General features: G+C 37.7%; 1 protein-coding gene across 6 annotated transcripts in view; it reads left to right on the forward strand.

Annotated features, from left to right (window-relative positions):
* Positions 1 to 22,528, forward strand: part of TOP2B (DNA topoisomerase II beta) — a 72,077-nt gene that overhangs the window by 48,875 nt on the left and 674 nt on the right. For 3 of the 6 annotated variants that reach the window (XM_014248485.2, XM_088054620.1, XM_088054610.1), the window contains 20 exons: positions 106 to 215; positions 2,658 to 2,750; positions 2,845 to 2,959; positions 5,751 to 5,872; positions 6,651 to 6,799; positions 7,397 to 7,628; positions 9,020 to 9,154; positions 9,594 to 9,794; positions 11,446 to 11,641; positions 11,796 to 11,887; positions 12,974 to 13,129; positions 13,265 to 13,348; positions 14,298 to 14,495; positions 14,834 to 14,978; positions 16,215 to 16,373; positions 17,168 to 17,375; positions 17,881 to 17,963; positions 18,282 to 18,392; positions 21,515 to 21,631; positions 22,417 to 22,514. In XM_014248485.2, the coding sequence (XP_014103960.1) occupies positions 106 to 215; positions 2,658 to 2,750; positions 2,845 to 2,959; positions 5,751 to 5,872; positions 6,651 to 6,799; positions 7,397 to 7,628; positions 9,020 to 9,154; positions 9,594 to 9,794; positions 11,446 to 11,641; positions 11,796 to 11,887; positions 12,974 to 13,129; positions 13,265 to 13,348; positions 14,298 to 14,495; positions 14,834 to 14,978; positions 16,215 to 16,373; positions 17,168 to 17,375; positions 17,881 to 17,963; positions 18,282 to 18,392; positions 21,515 to 21,631; positions 22,417 to 22,514 (2,804 nt within the window). The remainder of the gene's footprint in view (positions 1 to 105; positions 216 to 2,657; positions 2,751 to 2,844; positions 2,960 to 5,750; positions 5,873 to 6,650; positions 6,800 to 7,396; positions 7,629 to 9,019; positions 9,155 to 9,593; positions 9,795 to 11,445; positions 11,642 to 11,795; positions 11,888 to 12,973; positions 13,130 to 13,264; positions 13,349 to 14,297; positions 14,496 to 14,833; positions 14,979 to 16,214; positions 16,374 to 17,167; positions 17,376 to 17,880; positions 17,964 to 18,281; positions 18,393 to 21,514; positions 21,632 to 22,416; positions 22,515 to 22,528) is intronic. The other 3 variants (XM_005518963.3, XM_088054626.1, XM_014248486.2) reach the window with 3 other exon arrangements.

Genomic DNA, 22,528 nt, shown 5'->3' on the forward strand with positions numbered 1-22,528 from the left:
TGTATCTTACATAATGATTTTATAACATTCCCAGGAAAATAAAAGGGATAAAATAATAAAACTTAAATTTTGAATATTGAGTAACTATTTCTTTTTATTGTACAGGATTGGGTACCAGCACTGCTAAAGAAGCAAAAGAATATTTTGCTGACATGGAAAGACATCGGATCTTGTTTCGATATGCTGGGCCTGAGGATGATGCTGCCATTACACTGGTAAGAACTCACAAAAGTGCTTCTACATGATACATTTTATTTTTCATCGTGTGCTGAAAGGGGCACGTGAGGAAGTCCTGACAGAGCTTGTTCCAGGTTTTTTTGTGTACCTGAAAGAAATACTTTGGGTGGAGAAAGAGTCTTTTGGAAAATGTTTTGAATTTTGGAATAAGCTTAATCTATGGCACAGAATGAGCTCTACCTTCTGCTTTTAGCTTTGATAATTTTGTGTGGTATGAGTATCAAGAAATGTTACAGTCAGAATTGCTTTTAAAGCCAGAACATACAGAAAATATTCTGAGGGGTTTTAATTTGTTTGGGCAATAGAGCCCAAATGAATTACGTTTCACATCTACTTAGGGGTCTGTATTTTGTTTCTGAGCAAAGAAGATCAGATAAATATTGTTTATTCATTGAAGATCTGTATACATGTATTTATGCACATGCTCTACATGTTTGAATTTGCAGTTTTGTAAATTGTTGTGTGCAGGAAAATACTTGTGATTTACGGAAAGCTTCTGGAAAGAAAAAGTATGAAGTGTCTGGAATGAAGCTGTTTTCTTAAGAAATATTTCAGCTTTTGTCTACTTTAATTTGCTATTTTAATTGTAGGTGACATTAGTGAGAAAAAAGGGTAGGAGAGAAAAAAAAAAGAAAATGGAAAATTGTCAACTTATCTTAGACAAAACAGCTTTTTTCTTATCCTGTGGGTACAGTAAAATGTGTGGTTTTACTAACAGAAATCTGATCTCTATTTCTGCAGAGACCTCCATACACAGACTGGTGTATGAGGCCATGTAACCGATTATGGCTGATCCTCACTGATACCTAAAATAGTGTTCTGTCAGTCTGGGAGGAAGCTGTTCACCTCTGTTACACCTCAGCAGCTACCAGCTAGTGCTGGAGCTGTGTACAAAAGCTTCACTTACACTTCCACCTTCATTTCCTCTGCTGGTCACTGAGATCCCAGCCCCAAGTTTACCTCTGGGTGGTGTGTGATTATGGGCCCCACTAGACCTCATGATAGCTGAAATCTAGGACAGCAAAAAATTATTTCACAAAGCAAATTCTTCAGCATTCTAAAGAATTCTTTTGCTAGTAAATGAAGTATTAGAATAGCAATTTTAAGTGGAGAAACAAAAAAAAAAGTCCTCTTTTTATTCTTTTGAGGGATAAATATTTGAGAACAGCTCTTAATTCCAATAATTCTGTTATTATTCTATTGAAATAATTTTTATGCCGATCCAGCTCTTGGTCATTTGTCACTTGAGTGGTCTATAAAAGGTATAGATAAATTGAAAGGAGCCAGAAGAAACCTGTAAGAATTAATCCTGTTTTTTCTAAAAGCCTAATATTAAATTTTCAGATGTCTGGCACTGTGAATTATCAAGCTTTGTTCACAAAGGAAGTCAGTCTGATGCGAAACAGGGTGATATGGCTTAGTACCTTCCTCAGAAACTAACATTTAATATTTATATTACCACTGTAGCATTGTAGTCTCCAAGGAATTGAAACTACTCATTGAGCTCTTTTGGAGTGCTCCAGTCAGAGGCCTTTGAAACAGATGGTGCTGATAACTGTGTTCTTATGCAGGAGAGTGGTTGAAATCAGGACATGATGAAGTTTCTTTATGTTACTCCCTGAGAAAAAAAGGCAGTACCCCAGCAGCTCACAGAATTTCCTCAAAGGAGTCAAAATTTTGTTTAAACCACATATTAAGTTTCTATGTATTTTTCTCTTTTTTGGGGAAGTAACTCACTGGAGGGGAACTCTTTTTCTGTAACACTATAAAGTCAGAACATTCCTGTGTTCTTTTGTGATAAGTGGTTGCTGGAAAGGGATGTCTTGTCATCATGAGGGCTGAGGCCATCAGTCAGCTGGCCCAAACTCTGGCTTGGGCTTTTTGTGCAGCGTCAGTTTTGTCAGGTTGTCAATTTCCATCAGAGGGCTAGGCATGTCCAGTCAGGAACAGCTACAAGTTATTGACAGAGCAAAGAGGGCGTGGAAATGACATGAGGGTTTTTTTTCTAATTCCTTCAGTTGATTTTCTTGATGAGAGCTGGTTATAGCTTGGTCTAAATGATGAACCCAAAAGCTTAACCCTTAAAACCGTGTGAGGAAAGATCTTCAAACCTGTGTGTCAAACCACAGCTCTGATATGAAGATGGGAAGAAGAATGATAAGATTTGTCCAAATGTGTGCAGATTTCAGGAAAGTGAGAGATCTGTCATTTCAAAAACCCTTGTGCAAAAATGTCTGAAAAGTCATGTACTGGTACTGCTCCTTTAACGCAAATGTTAGTTATATGGATTAGCTTGTCCAACTAAGCATTATGGAATTATGGTTCAGAAAGTGCAATATACTTAAAATTCTTACTGAAGTAGCATACATTTGCACAAACATTTATATGCTGATACTTTAGTGTACTTGGAATCTTTCCAGGCCTTCAGTAAGAAGAAGATTGATGACCGAAAAGAATGGTTAACAAATTTCATGGAAGACAGGCGACAGCGTCGACTACATGGCCTTCCTGAGGTGAGTCCTAAATAATAGCAATAAATCTGCCAGGTGAGATTTAAATGTAATGTATTTTTTGTATTGAACGAATAATGTATGTGGTTTTTTTCAGCAATTTTTATATGGTACAGCAACAAAACATTTGACTTACAATGATTTCATTAACAAGGAGTTGATCCTTTTCTCAAATTCAGACAATGAGAGATCTATCCCTTCCCTTGTTGATGGTAAGTTGATAATTCATTATGATTTTTTTGAATATTCCTGTTTATTGATGTTTTTTACAGCTGTGATTTGCATTGGAATTAATGCATTCAAGTAGAGAATATAAGAACTTATCCTGCTTATCCTGGGTGCATTAGGAAGAGCAGTGCCAGGGGATCAAGGGAGGTGATCCTGCCCCTCTGCTCAGCCCTAGCTGAGGTCACATCTGCTGTGTCCAGTTCTGGGCTCCTCAAGGAGAGCACATGGAGCTCCTGCATTGGGTCCAGTGGAGGGTTGTGAAGATGATTAAGGGACTGGAGCATCTCTCTTATGAGGAAAGGCTGAGGGAGCTAGGCCTGCTCAGTCTCAAGAGATGATTGAGAGGGGGCCTCATCAATGTGTTTAAGTATCTGAAGGGGAGGTGTCGAGAGGATGGTGCCAGGATCTTCTCAGTGGTGCCGAATAGGACAAGAGGTAGTGGACAGACACTGATGCACAGGATGTTCCACCTGCACATAAGGAAGAACTTCTTTGGTGTGCAGTGGCCACACACTGGAACAAATTGCCCAGAGAGGGTGTGGAGTCTCCCTCAGTGGGGATATTTGAGAGACCATATCCTATGCAATGTGCTCTAGGATGATCCTGCCTGGGAAGGTTGTAGCAGGTGAGCTGTGTTGGTCCCTTCCAACCCGAACAATTTAGTAATTTATGTGCTAAGGAATTGCTGTTTCTTCTGTGAGGAAGTTTAAACTGTTGCTGTGCAGGCTTTTTATTTAACCAGACCTATTCCCCAGGCCCTACAAATGCTTTGTTTCTGCTCATACCATCAGAGAAAGCAAGTCTCTTAAGTGCTTATAGTAATTAACATTCATGTCAGCAGCTGAGTGCAGATAAAGATGCAAATGTTTTCTCCCCTCAGTCTTGCACCACAGGCAGTGCTCTGTTGTTTACTGACCTGTAATCTTTCTGGGCTCCTGTCAGTCAGGTTTACCAACCCTCCCCTTGCAATAACATGTACATTAAAAGGAGCAGTTTTTACTACACTACAGCTTCTTCATTTGTAAAACTGCCTGCAGACAGCGTGAGCAGGAATTTCTGCCCATGTCATTGTCTGTGTGCACAAGCTTACTATGATCAGAAAAAAGGCCTTGAAACTTCGGCAGGGGTGAAGTGCATTTATCTCCAGTTCCCTGTACATTTTATAGTGGAGGTGGTCAGCCTTCTTAACACTACAGACTTACACCAAAATATTCATGCAGTGAGAGCTTTTCGTGTTTTGCATGAAAGAAAGGGATGGTTCAGGGGGCAGGGGCAGTAGCTTCCCTGTAGGATGGATCCCCAGCTTTGATGCAGAATGAAACTGAGTTATGCAGATACACACCTAGGGAACCCCAAAGAATGTCAGTCTCTGTTTCAGCTTCTCCAGACTTACTTCCTCCCATACCTGGTTACTTACGGAGCTGTGTATTTCAAGAGGTCATTGCGCCTTACAATGCACTGTACCCAGACTGCCTTCTCTGAAACAGCAGAATGGTTTGGCTGAAACTTAAAATAAAGAATGAACTTGCAGTGGACTGTTTCTACAGAAATACAAGAGAATAAGAAGGGAACATAGTTATTTATATATTTGTGTGTGTGTCTGTGTATATATGTAACATAATGTAGGTGTATATATAATACTACAAATATTATTTATAATTCATATGAGTGTTTTGCCATCTTTGGCTGTAATTCTGTATTCTGGGCATGGATATGTGAATTGTGCAGCAGGTGTAGTGCTCTAGCAATGGTTTATGTCCTTTAGCATCATCAGGTGATATATGACAGGCTAGCCTGGTGGCAAATCTCAGAAAAAATAATGAGGAGGAAGAACATTTTGACTGTCTCTTCACAGAGGGTAGTTACAATTCTTAATACTTGATGATTCTTCTTTGTGAAGGAAGTCCTTTAAGTCTATTGTATTCCATAGATTGTTGGTAGAAAAACATGATGCAGACCCATTGTAAAAAAGTTTGGATATTACATATTTAAATGAAATGGAAATTGAAGTCAATTCTTTTTTTTATTTTTTTTTCCCTCTGTCTTCCTTCCAGCTTTTGCTCTTATGTTTGACTCACTCTAGTAATGGTAACATTTAACAATATTTTAGTTCATTTTAGAAATGTATGTGAATTAAAACACTGAATAGCTCAATAAGCATGATCTAGAACTGGTTATCAAATTCTGGATAACATACAGGAAATATGATGCAATCCCTTCCGCACAGATGTTGTTCCTAAAGTGTGCCTAAGGAATGAGAATAAACCAGAGGATCAGAGACTGGCTTCTTTTTTAAAACTTTAAAAGATCTCAAGAGGATAACATTGTTTTGTTGTTGAATTTTAATGTGCATTTGAGAGTTTCAGACAAAAAGTAAAATTTGGGAGTGCTGTGAAATACATGTGAGCTACAGTTACAGCTGCCATTGCTGAATTTGTGCTGAAATTCTTAGGAAAAAGATTTTGCTGAGTAGAATAGAAAGAATTTTTGACTTGTGGAAGTTGCACATTTAGAATCAAGGTGCTGTTTTGCATGCTGTATAACTGGCTGAAAAGGTGTTTCCACTTTCTTGGTAATTTTTTGAGTTGGGTAAAATATTTGAAATTTAAAAAAAAAATACTTATTTAGTATTTTGTTAATAATAATGTGAATTTGCTTCTATATAATGTTTAGACTTCTTTTTAGAGATTAGAAATGATAATAAGGCAAAACAAGTGCATCACTTGAAAACATTTGCTTGTGTATGTGTTGAAAATGGGATGTTCTTCTTAATAGGTCTGAAACCAGGGCAACGCAAGGTTCTGTTCACTTGCTTTAAGAGAAATGATAAACGTGAAGTAAAGGTTGCTCAGCTGGCTGGTTCTGTGGCTGAAATGTCAGCTTATCACCATGGGGAGGTGAGTATGGAGGATGGTGAAGTTGTGAGGACTTTCAGCCTATGTAAAATATTAGTTAAATATTTCTGGTATTAAAATTACAAACTGTTGACTGTAATTCTACTAATCACAGATGTACTTTTAAAGAAAATTAACCAAATGGTATGTAGCTTAATAAGACAGCATATTTCCTTTCTTTCCAAATGTTGATACACAGTGTTATTCCAAATACATTGTGGGTTGTGGTAAAATAGTAGATAACTAATTATCTAGGCAACTTCTAGATTCTGAAATCATAGGAATATAGGAACTATGTACTTGGACAATTTTTGTCTGAAACAAGAAATCCAGTCTTTTAAGGGAAGAAGCAGAAACTCTGCTCTTCTAAAATTTATTACAATGTCAGAATGAAGATTATTTCTAGCTACTGTGTTGTCTATATTTATCTGAAATATTAGCAAGAGTGGCCATATTAACATCCCATCCATCCTTTCTCTTCTCCCTTTAGAAGGTATGAGTAGTGGTTTGTGCATGCAATTGTGGTCGGTTTATGTCCCTTTACTTCCCCCAGAGAAGTGCTTTAGAGGAAATTGAGAAGCTCAGGGGTTTTCATAAGCATAGAATATGTATTCCCAGTAGCCCTTGTAATAGGTTACAACAGTCCTTTCTCAGGGAGACTGATTTCTTAAAGATTTTATTCAGGTTAGTCACACATTTTTGGGCCATTAAAAATAGATTTTATGGCTGATTAGGATATACTGTCTCATACTTATTATTATGAATATGTATTTTCTTGCAGCAAGCATTAATGATGACTATTGTCAACTTGGCTCAGAACTTTGTTGGAAGTAACAATGTGAATCTGCTACAACCTATTGGTCAGTTTGGCACCAGGCTTCATGGTGGAAAGGATGCTGCCAGCCCTCGCTATATTTTCACCATGTTAAGGTAAACCATTAATGTCAAGGTAAATGCATATTTTAAATGGCCTTGTTATGAAACTCACCCTTTCACAACACTCCTTTTTTGGGGGTGGGGGAGAGAAATGGAGAAAGATTGAAATACTTTGATAGAAGCTCATATTTTGCTTTGGATCTCTTGAGTGTGGTCTTGAACATCCATAACATTTTGCTACTCCCACAGTTAAGCAAGGAAATTTTGCAACTATTTGGATGCTGTGTTGCTTTATTACTGGGTGCCCCAGTGTCACACTGAGCTGTGTGTTCTGAAAGCTTCAAAGAATGATATTTTGTAGATGTTAGATGTCAGCAGTTGCTAGTGTATCAGGTACATATGTTACTGAGAAACAAGCAAACATCATCTATTATGAACAAGCACTTCCATTGGGAAGAATTTCATTATCTCAGGAGATGTGTACATTGGATTTTCAGCTTCAGAATGGCAAAGAGAAAGGAAGACATGAGAAAAATTGGCAAACAGATCATATCTGGGCCCAGGGGCGGTTAAAGCAAAATGTTCTTTACTTACTGGACATGCAGTTAAATGGTTTTCTTTTCTTTTTTTTTTTTTTTTTTCTTTTTAAAGCCCTTTAGCAAGACTACTTTTTCCATCAATGGATGACAACTTGCTTAAATTCTTGTATGATGACAACCAGCGTGTAGAGCCTGAATGGTACATTCCCATCATTCCCATGGTCTTAGTAAATGGAGCTGAAGGAATTGGTACTGGCTGGGCATGCAAACTTCCAAACTATGATACCAGAGAGATTGTAAACAATGTCAGACGAATGCTGGATGGCCTAGATCCCCACCCAATGGTAAAAATAATAGTATATATTGGTATTTTGTATGTGTGTACTTACAAAATTAATTCCTGTCTCTCTAGAACTTCCTAATTCTCGGAGCATCGGATTTGGTTTGTCCCAGTAATTTGATGTAGAAGCTTTACTTGACTTTTGGGATGAGGCTGGGGAAGTTCACCTTGAAGCAAAAGCCTTGCTATTTGTATTTTTAGCAATTATTTTAGAGGACATTTTGTTCAGTCTGCTGACTGTTATGAGTCTTACAGGGTAGCTATGACATGGCAGTAGAGTAAAAGCTTGTACCACTCTTTCTTTTTGAAGGAACTACTTAAGTATCTTCAGCCAAAGTTAACATTTCCTTTCTCTTGTCTGAATTGTTCTCTCTTTTATATATCTGTAGGCAGAGGAGAAGATATTGCTGTTGTTCAAGAAAATCAGCAGCTTCTGAACTGCATTTAGCTTCTGTTTTTTCAAAATTTTAGAAGTCCCAGAAGTAATGTGAAAAAAATTGGGCAGGAAGAAAACCTGTGTGAACCCATAATATCTGGGACCAAGAGATGAAATACAATTGATGTAACCTTAATTTTACAACTGATGAATATTGCTACTTGGCTGTGTTTACTAAGCCATAGAAGCAGAAACATCTTTTCTTCTCTGTTTAGATCACAGTTCACTGAGTGTGCAATATCAATTTTCAAGACATATTGGCTTTCCTTTTTCAAATTCTTGGGAACAATGAGATTTTTTTTAAAATTAATGCAATCCATTGCCCTTCCTTTAGGACTCCTAGGCCTTTTGTGTAGTCTCACAGCCAATTGAAGCTCACTGTGGTTGAAAGAGGCGGTTCTGCCTCCACCTAGCTCCTTTCTGTATGCTGGTATGTGTTTGTGTCAAGCTGGATAAGGAAACGGATCCTGTTAAAAAAATTTCCTCAGCCTGTTACTTACAATTTAACCTGGATGGGTTCCACTATCTTTGCCAAACAGCACAAAAATGAAAAAATGGTTAGGGGAGGTAGCACCACTTCTGTAAAGTTATTGTGGGGTGTTAATCTGCTTTCTGTCATTCCTTATTTGTGCTTTGCGTTTTCTTTACGAAAGACGAAAAAAAAACAAACAGAAAAATCAAAACACAACCCCACCACTTCACTGGGTTCAGCTGCATCTTCTTAACAATTTTTCTACTCTGTGGGCAATAGGATAATTGGTCCTGTCACTTGCATGTGTGTATTCCGGGCTTTTTTCTGTTGTATTTTCCCTATGACTTCAGATTTTCACAGGCATGAGAGGTTTGTTGACAGGTTAGTGCAAAATACAGTGATAACTGTATGGACTGTGGAAAAGAAATCATTTTCTGACATTTTATTATAAAGACGATTACCACTTTGCTGTCTTTTCAAATTTCAGCTTCCAAACTACAAAAATTTCAAAGGAACCATTCAGGAACTTGGTCAAAATCAGTATGTAGTGAGTGGTGAAATATTTGTGGTGGACAGGAACACAGTAGAGATTACAGAGCTTCCTGTAAGGACATGGACCCAGGTAAGAAATAGTAAAATGCATTTTAATAGAAACAAAAAACAGTGAAGAATTCCTCATTAAGTTGTTTAATCCTACATCTGCATGAACTTTTAACACAATTTCTGATTATACATACATGGAAGGGAACATGGTTTCATTTTCCTGTGTGCTTTTGCAGAAGATGGTTCTCTGTGCCATCAGCTGTCCATTATACAAAGAACACCTGCTTCTCCTGCTGAATTCATAGTTAATCCACTTTACAGTAGCCTTTTCTGTCCTGGTTTCTGCCTCTTATGTTTGTGCGACTCTTGGCTTGCATTTCTCAGGTTATACTGGTTCTGTAAGGTATAACTGGTATCAGATGTAATGCACAGAGCTTTGAAAGTTTATGTTCTTTACTTGGTTTGCAGTTTTAAGGCATTAAAAGTGGTTCTGTTTTTTGCTGCCCTATTTTCAACAGGTGTACAAAGAACAGGTTCTAGAACCTATGTTGAATGGGACTGAAAAAACTCCAGCATTAATTTCTGACTATAAGGAATACCACACTGATACAACTGTGAAATTTGTTGTGAAGATGACAGAAGAAAAGCTTGCACAGGCAGAAGCTGCCGGATTGCACAAAGTCTTTAAGCTTCAAACAAGTCTTACTTGTAATTCTATGGTAACTTTTTCATGTTTGGCTATCAGAATCCCTACTGTTGGTTATTGTAAAAGCAAACATTTTTGTAGTATACTTTGGTTCTTGATATTGAATTGTGCATGGTGTATTTGAAATTGTTTCAATAGTAGAAAACTGTAATGATGACCAATACAAGTCAATATGAATAAGCAAATCCATTTTAGTCCTGATGAGTCTTTCAAATAAGACAGGCCTGGGGTGGTTGCCTTCCTGTAATTGAAAATTTCCTGTGCAGTGAACCAAAAGTGGTTAATGTAAAGTAGATCATACAAATAACTTTCTGCCATAATAATTAGATTTGAGTTTTAAACTTGAGACAAATTACATTTTCAAAATTGCACTTTGTGCAGGATTGTTACTCCTCTAATAGGAGTTAAATGATCCAATGTTTCCACCAGCATAAATCTAATTTTAGGTGGTAAGGTATAGCAAATACTGTTCTTAAGCTGCTGAAGACACAAGAGTGCTGTAAATTACTAAGAATATGAATCAGCTTAGATTCATATTCTGAGAGAGATTTCAATGTAGGTTAATTTCTGCAAAGATTTCCAAACATCCTGTCTTTACAGATACTGAAAAAACAGTTCTATTTTTTTATGGCAAATGCTACTTTCAGATATTATCACAAAACACAAATGTCATTATTGTTGCTATTGCTGTGTACATCAAAAGCTATGTCAAAATAGCTTAAAAATAAATTAAAGACCGTAGAATTGGAAAAGGAGACAGGCCTTGCTCAACTAATTTTGTATATTGTACTTGAAAAGCAAATCTACCAAATCAGGGTGATGGGATTTCTCACATGTTTAAATGAACTACTGTGAGAATCTGTTGTCAGTTTTACATTTCACAGAATACAAAATGTTTTGCAGCTGAATTCCTTCATTTCCTGCCTGGCAAAATAAATAATAAATTGTAAGGGCTGCTTTCTATACCTGTGTAGGAATTAATCTGCCCTAATGTAAGAACCTTAAAAAGTTATGCAAGCATAGCTGTTGTCCTTCAACTCCCAAATAGCTATTTTGGATAGATGAATTTCCCCCTAGAGGGGTTTATTTCTTTCAGTTGACTATGGAGGGCACCAAGGGTGCCTAGTTCACTTATAAATGTCTAAACTGGAGATATCAGAAACCTGGCAGGATTGATTCCACCTATCAAGCAAAAATTATTTCTTACTTTGTAATTGAACTTGAAGGATGGTAGTTTTCACAGCTGAAAAGTGACAGATTTCACAGCTGAATTGAATGATTATTAAGGATTATTAAGCTTTTCAGCTGTTATATTAAATAATAGTGAATCATCAGTTGCTACTGAAGTTGCGATTTAATATGTAGATAAAATTAGTCATTCAAGTGAATTCAGGCATATTTCTCTCTATAGCTGTGATTCTTTGATTGTGCTACGATAAATCTCATCCTAAATCTACTTGTGAATAAAAAGAGTCCATCCAGCTCTGTGCTGTGTAGCTCCACAGTGAGGTTTGAGTTCACACACCTCAAAACTCCTTTTACCTCCTCGTACCACTTTTTGTACGGTGCTTCTATACGCACAACAGAACCAAGTGCTTACACAAGGGTTAGTGAACTCTGAGTTATGCAGCCTGTCTCAAGTCTATCATGTATTTATTTTCTAGGTGCTGTTTGATCACATGGGGTGCTTGAAGAAGTACGAAACCGTGCAGGACATCTTGAAGGAGTTCTTTGATTTGCGGTTACATTATTATAGCCTGCGCAAGGAGTGGCTGGTGGGAATGCTGGGTGCAGAGTCCACCAAGCTGAACAACCAAGCTCGTTTCATCCTGGAGAAGATACAAGGAAAAATTAGCATTGGTGAGTAAACAGAAGTTGGAATTGTTGACAGTGGGGGAAGATCTGGAAATTATTCAAGTATAGTAGAAAATACTTGCACGCAAGATTTTCACGACATGGACTTTCCTTCTTTTTTTTCTCCTTTCTCTCCTCTGTGTTTGTGTGTGTCTTGTAGAGAACAGATCAAAAAGAGATTTGATTCAGATGTTGGTCCAGAGAGGTTATGAATCTAATCCAGTAAGAGCCTGGAAAGAAGCACAGGAGAAGGTAATAATCTAGATACAGTTGATGTTGTTACCGTTATAAATGATATTGCTTGTTTTCTAGTTGTCTAACTTAATTTATAACACGCACGTAGCACTTTAAAAACATTATTCATTACTCCTCATTGGCTTCCTTTTAAAAGTAAACAACATTAAACTTACACAAAAATCAAGTCACGTAACATTGGCATTGTATATGGATAATGCTTAGAAGAAAATTAGATAGCACAAGTCTGAAAAATGAGACTGCAGAGGACTGACTGCATTTCTTAATGTACCCAAATCAAAACTGGCAACTTGATTTCTGACTGGCTGATACAGAAAGTGCTGCATCAGTTACCTCACACATACAACTAATTACTAAATGTAATTATTTTTACATAACTTAATACTTTTCAGTAAAGAAACATGGATATTATAAAGCTATGACTTTTAAATTTATTGTAGTAAATTTGACCATGACCTTGACCTGTATTTGTTTCTGCTTTTTATAAAACCAAGCAGTTTTTATTGTTCCAAAAAAGAGATGTGACAAGTTTAATTTCAAAGTTGCATCCCCATTACTATGGGCAGATGGAACTGCTTTGAAAAGCAGCTTTGAATTTCTGTCAGCCACCCCTTTTCTGTGTCTTTGCCACTGTTTTAACTATTTGTTTTCATTTCACTTTTTTTTTTTTTATTTTTAATACTGTATTTTAACTCTACGGAATGATTTCTATTTTATAACATAACTGTTATTTGGAGAAATTTTGATCTACTTTCAAACCTCAGTTTGCACATTTGGGTCTTTGATACCAAAGGGCTGTGCTCATTTTCTAGAGGAACAGATATCCATGAATACCCAAATGGCAAAAGTGTCAGCCCTGAGAGACGGGTGGGACAGCGCCAGTGTCTGCAGCCAGCAGCACACAAGGCTCTAGCACAGGCTCAATTTGTTTTCTTAAATCACATGATTAAGTAATCAGCTCTAGAAGGTCACAGGAACACAGCCTTTTGGAAAGCACCAGAAAATGTTTGCCTTATTTGGAGCAGTGTCACAGCTGATGCACAGAGATCACTAATACTTGTAATTGTGAATGTTTCACCTCAGGCAGCAGAAGAGGAAGACTCTCAGAATGCAAATGATGATGCTTCCTCTTCTTCTGGTGCAACCTCTGGCCCTGACTTCAACTACATTTTGAACATGTCCCTGTGGTCACTCACAAAAGAGAAGGTGGAAGAGTTGATTAAGGAGAGAGATTCCAAGGTTGGTACACCTGGAAGGTTTGTTCTGACATGACACAGTAATTGCTGATGTGCCTGTTGGGAATGTTCAGTCTTCAGTTGCATTTGCATTTGCCTGAGTTGTACTTAAATTCTCTATACTACTTCCATGTTTTAGGAGAGAGAACTAAATGATCTTAAAAGGAAATCTCCTTCAGACCTCTGGAAAGAAGATCTAGCAGCCTTTGTTGAAGAGCTTGAAGTATGTTTTACTTTATATATATTTCTAAAACATGAAATTCACATTAATTTAATTTAAAACACTAACTCATAAAAATTCTTAGAATTTAAGAAAATAATTTAAAAATGCTACATTTTGAATCAAAAGTAGATATATTTCACAATGTAATGGTAACTGGGAAATCACTATTGGATATTTGTGTTCCTGGTAGTGTTTTTAAGGGATTGTTTCTTGCATCTATCTAGTTTAATGTTTTTCCAAGTCAGTGATATTAAAAGAAAAATAACTAGAAGAAAGTTAGTTAGTTTTCAGATGACACAAAAATCTGTGAGTAGTAACTGGTAATGGTAATGATTACAGTAGTTTTACATGATCTAATCTTTTTATGACGCAGTAAGTATTACCAAATTCAAAGCAGTAAGTATTACCAAATTCAAAGCAGTACATTCAGGAATGAAGTGTGTAGACTGTAAATACTATATGAGGGGCTTAGTTTACCTCATCAGTAATTCTGGAAAAAAGATAAAAGTCCCTTTGGTGAATAAAGTGCTAAACCTCAGTTTTCATTTTGTCTGAAAAGGGCCGGCGCAATCTTTTGAAGCGACACACTTCAAAACTAAATGTTTAACTTAAATGCTGAAATAATGGAAATTTGCAACAGTACCAGAGACATACTTGCAAAGTAGAGACTTGATAGAACAAAGATTTTTTTTCAGTCTAACAGTGTCCAAAAGTTTCAATTTTTATCCTTGAATAAAAGAGTAGGTTTTAGCTCTACAGGGTAATGAATTTACCAAGATTATGGTTACTGTTCCAGAACTGAAAACTGTGTTCCAGTTCAAGTGAGAATTAAGGTTCTCACTTATCCTCCATGTCAAAAGGAGCAGGATCTTAAATAATCATCACATTCCACTTTGTCCTCATTAAAAAATAACGTGTTTTCCCCCTCTTTTCTCCCCTTGTTTGTTAGAAAGTAGAAGCACAGGAAAGAGAAGATATTCTGACTGGCATGGTTGGCAAACCAATAAAAGGCAAAGTTGGTAAACCCAAGGTGAAGAAACTCCAGCTGGAAGAGACCATGCCATCACCATTTGGCAGAAGAATAGTTCCACAGATTACATCTGCCATGAAAGCTGATGCCAGCAGGAAATTGCTGAAAAAGAAAAAGGTAAATCAAAATGACTGCTACAGTTAAATTATTTATTATTTAACTGGTGTATTTTTCTACTCAGGTAGCATAAATCCAAATCACCAGATTGTCACTGGTGCTGTATTTGTACTCTTTTGCTGACCTAATGCATAAGAAATTTGTACTGGATTTCTTTTACATTTGCAAACCTCTTGAGACTGCTTATTGTTCAGGTGTTTTTATTGGGATAACTTCCTTCCAACACTATTCAGAAAATGTCAGTATACTAGTCTACATTAATTTATTATCATCTGCAAAGCTATTCCAGTTCAATCTTGAAATACAAAGGTGAAAATCATTTTATTTTGTAATTTTAGGGTGAAACTGATTCTCTAGCAATAAAAATGGAATTTGATGAAGAGTTTGGTAGTGTGCCAGCTGAGGGTGGTGGGGATGACTCACTGAATGCATCAGCTGCAGCAGCTAAAACCCCTAAACCCAAGAGAGAGAAGAAGGAGCCTGGTAAGACCCTTGCACACCATAGTTAACCTTAGTTGTGTATTTACTGGGGATGAAATGCATTTTTAACACAGCATGAGAAGGGAAATACAGCACAATAATCACTATTTCATCTGGTTTTCTTCCTTAAAATGAAATATTTGAAAGTACTCTGCTGAAATTTCTTTGTTTAAGCTACTTTCCTGGGGCCAAGGGATCTTACATTTTCTACATTTGAATTTTTGTGTGTGTTTGGGGGGGGGGGGTGGGGGTCGGGCCTAAGTCTTCAAATTTGAGTGCATAAAAATAGATTATTTTTACATAATGAGGCTAATTCTTTGCAAACTGAAATGTCTAGTTTGTGTGCTCTTTGATATTGAAGGACAGGGCAGTCACCTTCAGCCCCTCAGTCTGAGTAATGGTATAGATTGTAGAACTTGATTAAATAAATGTATTTTTCTATTGACAGATTCAGTCATTCTGACTTTCAAAAAGTTATGGGTGCTATGGCTTGGCAGACGACCAACGTTCACTTCCCCATTTCCTCTGCTAGTGTGAATTTATTATTGCTGTTTGAGAAATACACAGTAACAGGGAGGCAGCAACAGAAAAAGAAAGCTGGAGACAGAAAAGGTTTAAGTATGAGGGGGGGTTTATTTTTTCAGGAAAAAGGCAAAAAAACCCCGTGGTTGCACAAATAATTATTCTGAGATAAGATCTACTTTTAATTATTCAGGGGATTTTCCAGCCTGAGTAGATTCCCTGAGTACAGTTATGACTGACTTGTCTATGTGCAGCTCAAATCTCCCACAGACAGTGTTGAGCCAGAACAAATGAGCCCAGCTTGCCCTGCAATTGACCACATTTTTACACCCCCCCAATAACAGGATACCCTCTGCTTCCCATGTTTGTTGTATTTTTCCAATAACTGTTTCTGATCTTCTTCCCTGAATAATGGAAAACATTTCTTTTCCTGGAAAGCAACCTTTATGGAAACACAAGTTTGATGGCAAAGGAGATAAAAATTTAAAATTAGAGACTTCATGTTTTTCAGTCATAAAACAAATTTCTTTGGCAGCAGCTGGTCAGGTTCTGTGTGAAATAATTTCATGTTAAATCTTCCTTCAGGGAGGAGAAGAAAATTTACAATGTTTAAAGGAGAACTTTTTAAGATGAAAATTTATGCTAAATTTGTAAACAATTAGAAAAGATGAAAATACTTTTGAACCAGACTGTAGTAAATGCTTTTACTTTTGGCAGGTGCCAGGGTAAGAAGGACACCATCATCTACAAAATCCAGTGCAAAAAAAGTGAAGAAACGAAACCCATGGTCAGATGATGAATCCAAGTCTGAAAGTGATTTAGAAGAAAATGAGCCTGTGATTATTCCAAGAGACTCTCTGCTTAGGAGAGCTGCAGGTACTCAAGAGTTTGTGAATTGTGTATTGGGATTGAAAATTTCAACTACAAACCCACATTTTCCTTTGGGCATAGCCTTCCTTTAGGACTTTTATTTCCTACAGATAGCTCACATTACATTTTATTCACTGTGTGAAGAGTACTACTAATGTCAAGATCAGAAATTTGCTATGAAAGATTTTGTACTTTGGATCAGAAATCTTGCCCCCTATTCTAAACATTAGAATAGAAATTACTTCCTAAAATAGTGAATTATACAAGAAACAAACAAGACAATATTACAAACAAAAAAATTACTCTATTATTCAAATTGTATTATTCTAGTACAATTATACTGCCAAATGCGGCCTAAAAGTAAAAAATTTATCAAAAAATTCTGAACACTGCATGAAAAGCAAGACTGAAAGTTTGGAAAATGTTTAAAAAACCTCCACAGAGTTTCTGGAAAATTAAGAAGAATGTTCAAGTGATGGATTCAAGAAAACTTCAACTCTTAAGTGAAGGATTCTCATTCCTTAAAAGTACTGATGCACAATGTCTCCATAATGCCCTCTGCTGAAGGGTCTGAGCAAGCCACAACAGGTGTTGGATGTTTGCTAACATCTAAATTATTCTTTATTCTTTTCAGCCCTTTGTTCTTCCAGTCTGAAACAAATTTATTATCCACCACTCTTTTGTCTTGTGTACTCTGAGGCAGGGATTGTTCACTGACTTCCACTTTGATTTGTATATGTTTCTGTGTTGTATAACTCAGGCAGCTCTCCTGAATTGTGTACATGTGTGATTTTTCTCAGCTGAGAGGCCCAAGTACACTTTTGACTTCTCAGAAGAAGAAGATGATGCTGACGATGATGATGATGCCAACAATAACAACGATTTGGATGAGCTCAAAGTAAAAGCCTCTCCAGTTGCAAATGACAGAGAGGATGAGTTTGTTCCCTCAGACAGTTTAGAAAAAGATGAGTATGACTTCTCCCCAGCCAAATCAAAGCCATCTCCAGAGTAAGTAATGTAACTCAGCGGGATTTCTTTATTAACGATTTTTTCGATGCAGAAGTGTCTGAACAAAACAGAAACACCAGCCTGTTATTGCTCTACATGCACTGTGAAAAATAAAATGTGGAGGAATTCAAGTGCATGCTATCTCAGCCCTGCAACTGTCCTGTGCAAGGGTGACTCATGATTTAAAAGAATAATATAATAAATATAAAAATAGTCATGATACACTGTAATATCATCTGTTAAACCACATTCTTAAAGATTCTCTGTTTTCTGTCTCGTGCCAGTCTGGTATGGAGAACTTTTTTAAGAAATGTAATTCTGTTAATTTTAAATGCCTGGGGTTCTTGATTGGATGTCAGGAGTAGGGGTTTGACTGCTGCAAGCAGAAACAAAAATGCTGGAAATGTTAAAAGAAGATTTAAATTTTACATGGATATTATGATGTCCACGTACTTCATTATGAGCTTAATGTAACTCATAGTTCCCCCCTTTTTTTGGTTGTAAGTAGAAAAACATCTCAAGCCAAGAAGAATCAAGATTTTGGGAACATCTTCTCTTTTCCATCTTACTCTCAGAAGACAGATGATGGTGAGCTTGTTTTCACAGTTCAGTTTAATTTTTATAGCAACTGTTAATGGGATATTTTGGGGAGTGGTACACACAAACTTCATGCAGTAGTTACAGTAGAAGGATGTCCACATCCTCCCCCTTTAAAAAGAGGAAATGTGAAGGAAGTTCTGATCTTCAGAGGAACAAAGCTTGTATCGTAGGTCAGGAAGTCACAGTACATCCATAGCTGTAGCATCACAAACACTTAGTTGAGATTAATTTTTACTGTAATTAATACTGATGTAATTAATATATGCTGTGAATGAGTCTTATTCTAAACTTACTCTGTGATTGTAGATACAACAAAATTGGACAGTGATGATGAGGATTCTGCTCCTGTTTTCTCATCATCTTTTGCCCCAAAACAGACAGAGAAAATTCCAAGTAAAACAGTAGCTGCTAAAAAGGGTATGTATAGAATTGGCATGGAAACCAATTCTTTTATTTGAAAGTCATCATCTCCACCTTTGTCTCTTCAGTCTTCAAAGTGGGAACTGCTTTCATTTATTTTGAACTCCGTGAAATTCAGCACTAGTGTATGAACTTTCCCCAACTCCTTAATAATATTAATTTGTTTCTTTCCACTGGCTACTTTCTAGTGTCAGAACTTGATACCAGAGGTGGTGTTCAGCCTTCAGTTAGTTTAACTAATGGGAGTTTTTTAGCTTCAGGGGATAAGTAAAGTGGAGCATGACAGCAGGAGGTGTGGAATATCCCTTGGGTCAGGGGGAAGCAGCTGTCTAGACTGTCCCCTCACTACTAGTGTGATGGTGTGAGAACCAGAAAAGGCCTTGACTCTGTCTCAGCAGCAACAAAATATCCCTGCATTGTCAACATCGTCTCCAGCCCAAACACAAAACACAGTCCCATACCACTTAAAATAAAGGAACTCTGTCCTAGCCAAAACCAGCATAAAAGGCTATCATTTTTCCTCCTGAAACAGAGCATGAGAGACTCTCCTCAGACTTCAGAGGTATAAATTCTTTCAGGTATTAGTCAGCTTTTAGAACTGTCATCTTGCGGCATTTTTTCCCTGTGATGCCGTGGCCTTTGTTTTTTAAAACTTCTTTTGACCAACTTGCAGCTGAACATAATATATTAATTCTTCTGTAAAAAAAGGGACCTCAAGGAGATTGACAAGAAAGCAGCCAGTTACAACAGTTAACTTAGTCTCTTAAAAATGAGGGAAAAAAAAATCTTGTTTTCTACCAGTGAACTGCAGCATCTTTTCACCCTTTTCTCCACTGCCTCCCTATTTCTAATCTATTTCTTGATGCATTGTGTCCACTCTAATGTGTTAACAATTCAAATCAGTGAATGCCTGAATACTTCTTAAACACTTCCAGTTGTTGGTAGAATTCTGTAGTACAGTAAATAAAGATTGTATACAGAAATAGTTGATCTCTAATAGAGTAGTCTTTTCTATTGAATTTCTGTACTGCAGCAAATGCAAGAGAGAACTCTGTATGCAGCAGCCAGGCATGGAAGCAATTTAACATTCAGTCTTTCTTCACTCTCTGTTTTTTGAGGGCCTGGACCTGGTGAGTTGTCTTTAGTCTGACTTGAAACCTTAAAATACAGCTGTGATCTGAGTTTCTGTTTAACCTGTACACACACAGAATAGGTATAAACAGGCTCTCTTTCAAGTAAGAGTTACATTTTTGCCTTCAGAGTAGCCTTAGGGGCACTCTCCTTCTCAGTGCATGGCAACATAGGAGGTTGCTTTCACCAGTTTTCATCTCTTCTTTTCTGCCCAGATCAGACATGACCACACTTTCATGATCACAGCTGGACAGTCCAGTGACAACCAAGCAGGTTTAGTTCACTGGTCATCTGGTACCCTTTTCATAGTCTCTTTGATTCTAAGTCCATCTTCATGGATTTGGCAGCAGGCTCCTCAGAACCCATTTTCTGGTAATGCAATATCCCACCCACTCACCCTCACACTGGGAGTGCTGCTTATTGTGTGTGGCTGGAACGATTGTTCCAGAGTTGTTTGATTTTCTCTGACTTCAGACTCCCATCAATTTGGGATGAAAACTCTTGACCTCTGCTGTTCACTACAGAGGATCAAGAGACAGCTGAACTTTTCCATGACTATTTGAGCTGTCTGTGGCTTTAGGGCTTTGTAGTAAAGCCTAAGGGAAATTTGAAAAGCAGGCTCACTCTTGATAAGCAGTTGCTCAACTTGAACAGCTTTGAACAGTCCAGCTGCAGAGATTCTAGCAGTGAGATGTACTCTTTGCATCACCTGTGGGATTGATACCATACCTGGACTTCCTGCCAAAAACCTGGGCTTCTTGAGAGCCTGTGTACATTGATTGTGCTGCACACTCTGTTTCCTGTCATTTGGCTGAGCTGATTTGCCATCAAGTTGCTGTCAAGAGATCCTTTACACTTGTGCAGCCATTAGGGGTGTAAGTTAAAGTAGTGGATGAGAATCCCCCTGTATTTAGTACAGAGGGAAGTCAGTGTTCTGGACACTATTCCTTTAGCCATCAGATAACAGCTAAGAGGTTTGCTGTCCCTTGGACAGACTTCACAGGAGTTACCCAGTGATATCAGGCTCTGTTTCCAGGGAAGAACAAGCCCAGTGTCTGTGGCAGTGTGTTGTACCTCTCTTTCTGCAGTTCAAGGCATCATAACCAAAATGCTTGTGGAAACACTCTCTTGTTCTCCAGACACATTCCCCTTGTGATCCCATAAACTCGAGTTCTCACAAACATCCACATGCCTGCTATCTGGGGTGTTTGTACATGTGTCTGTTTGAGGCATCTGAGGCTGATAGAGGGTAGGGCAGGTGTGTGTATCTGAGGTTTCTGCAAGACTCACTCATCTGTAAGCCTGTAGAACACATGATCTGGTGAGCTTAAGGGTCTTTCCTGACCTAAATGGTTCCATAATTCTATCCCTTGACACCCACTGTGAGAGCATTCCAATGACCATCTTTTCAAGACAGATTAGTTGCGTAGCACTGATTGAAATTCTCCAGGAAATGCAGAATGTTAATTTCCTCTCCTTTCAGCATTTTCTGAAGTTTCTGAAGTTCCTTTTCACTGAGACTGGCAGAAAGCAATGCCACAGAGACAGAGGCGCTGCCTCCCCAGCTCCTGCAGTAATCCTGGGGAAAGCCGCCCCACAGTCATACCACCTGAAGGCAAAAATGTCACAAGCAGCTGGATTTGTAGACGTTATAATGTATCCAGACATGGTCAAAGTATCCAACCTGGAGGACTTCTGTTGCTGCTTTAGCTGCTAGTAACTTGTTTTGTATTTAAAAAGATGAAACAGTATTCAGCCAAGGACATTAGAATTTACTGGGCGCACCAATCCTTCTCACAGCAGGACACGGGAAACCTCCTGTTGATTCCACACAGTTCTAGCATAAAAGCTTAAGTGTTTTCCCCAAGTGTAGAAATCATTCATCTTGTTTTAAAGTCTGCCATTTGTGCTATAATTGTAGTATCTAGTACAATTTAATATGTCCAACCACTTTGTGAATTTATTTAGTATCTTTTAACTCCCAACAGCAAAACTAGATGCGCCCCCTAAGCCTAAAAGAGCTCCTAAGGCCAAGAAGGTGGAAACTGTGAACTCTGATTCAGATTCAGAATTCGGCATTCCAAAGAAGACGGCAGCACCCAAAGGTAGGAGTCACACCTGGGCTCACAATTACTGTAAGAGCCAAGCTGAATTATGAGTACACTGATCACTGATAGATCACTCAGCCTTTCCTGTGACAAATACAGTGTATTGACTTCTTGGCAAACGATGTGTGGACTTCTTATCTGACCTTCACTGCTGGGAATGCATTTAACTGCTGCACCCCCCACACAGCCTCTTCCATTCTACTGGATACTATTCTTTTTTATTATTATTATTATTTTTTTATCTCTTTCCAAGCCAGGAAATCTTTGGTAGTAATTGTAACTGGCACTTTCTGGGTTTTTAAGCCCATTTTTTGGTATCTCAGTTCTCTGAGTCCTCACAACACAGCACAGCAAGAAGTGTCATTGGAGGAGTCTGTAAAGGATGTGCCAGTGTTGATGGTTGAGGTTAAAAGTAAATTTGTTAAATAGTAATGGTGAATTAATGCTGTCATTCAGTGCAGAAGGTGACCAAGGACTTGCAGTTCTTCAGCAGTGTAGAAGTTTTTTGATCTCATGATGTTTGCCCCCGTCTTGAACTGACAGCTTGAGCTGTCAGGTGAATGCTGATTGTGGAAGAAGTAGAAAATATTTAAAACTGAGAAAATAAAAAATACTGTATTATCCTGCTGTTGTGAAGAAGCTTGAGTACTAAACTGGGTTTGAACTTAACACACAGACATGCTAAAGTAACTTCACTAGGGGGTTTTTCAGTTTGACAAAGTCTGGAGTTTATTTAAAAAAAAACCAAAAACCCCAAAGTTAACTCATAATCTCTGACCTAGGAAAAGGCAGAGGGGCAAAGAAAAGGAAAGCATCTGGTTCAGAAAATGAAGGTGAATACAACCCTGGGAAGAAAACACCCAAGTCCACACCAAGCAAGGTCAGTTCCATCTA

The sequence above is a fragment of the Pseudopodoces humilis genome, chromosome 1 (assembly GCF_049639895.1).
Source record: "Pseudopodoces humilis isolate 2021_Gansu_Grassland_sample_001 chromosome 1, ASM4963989v1, whole genome shotgun sequence".
NCBI lineage: Eukaryota > Metazoa > Chordata > Aves > Passeriformes > Paridae > Pseudopodoces > Pseudopodoces humilis.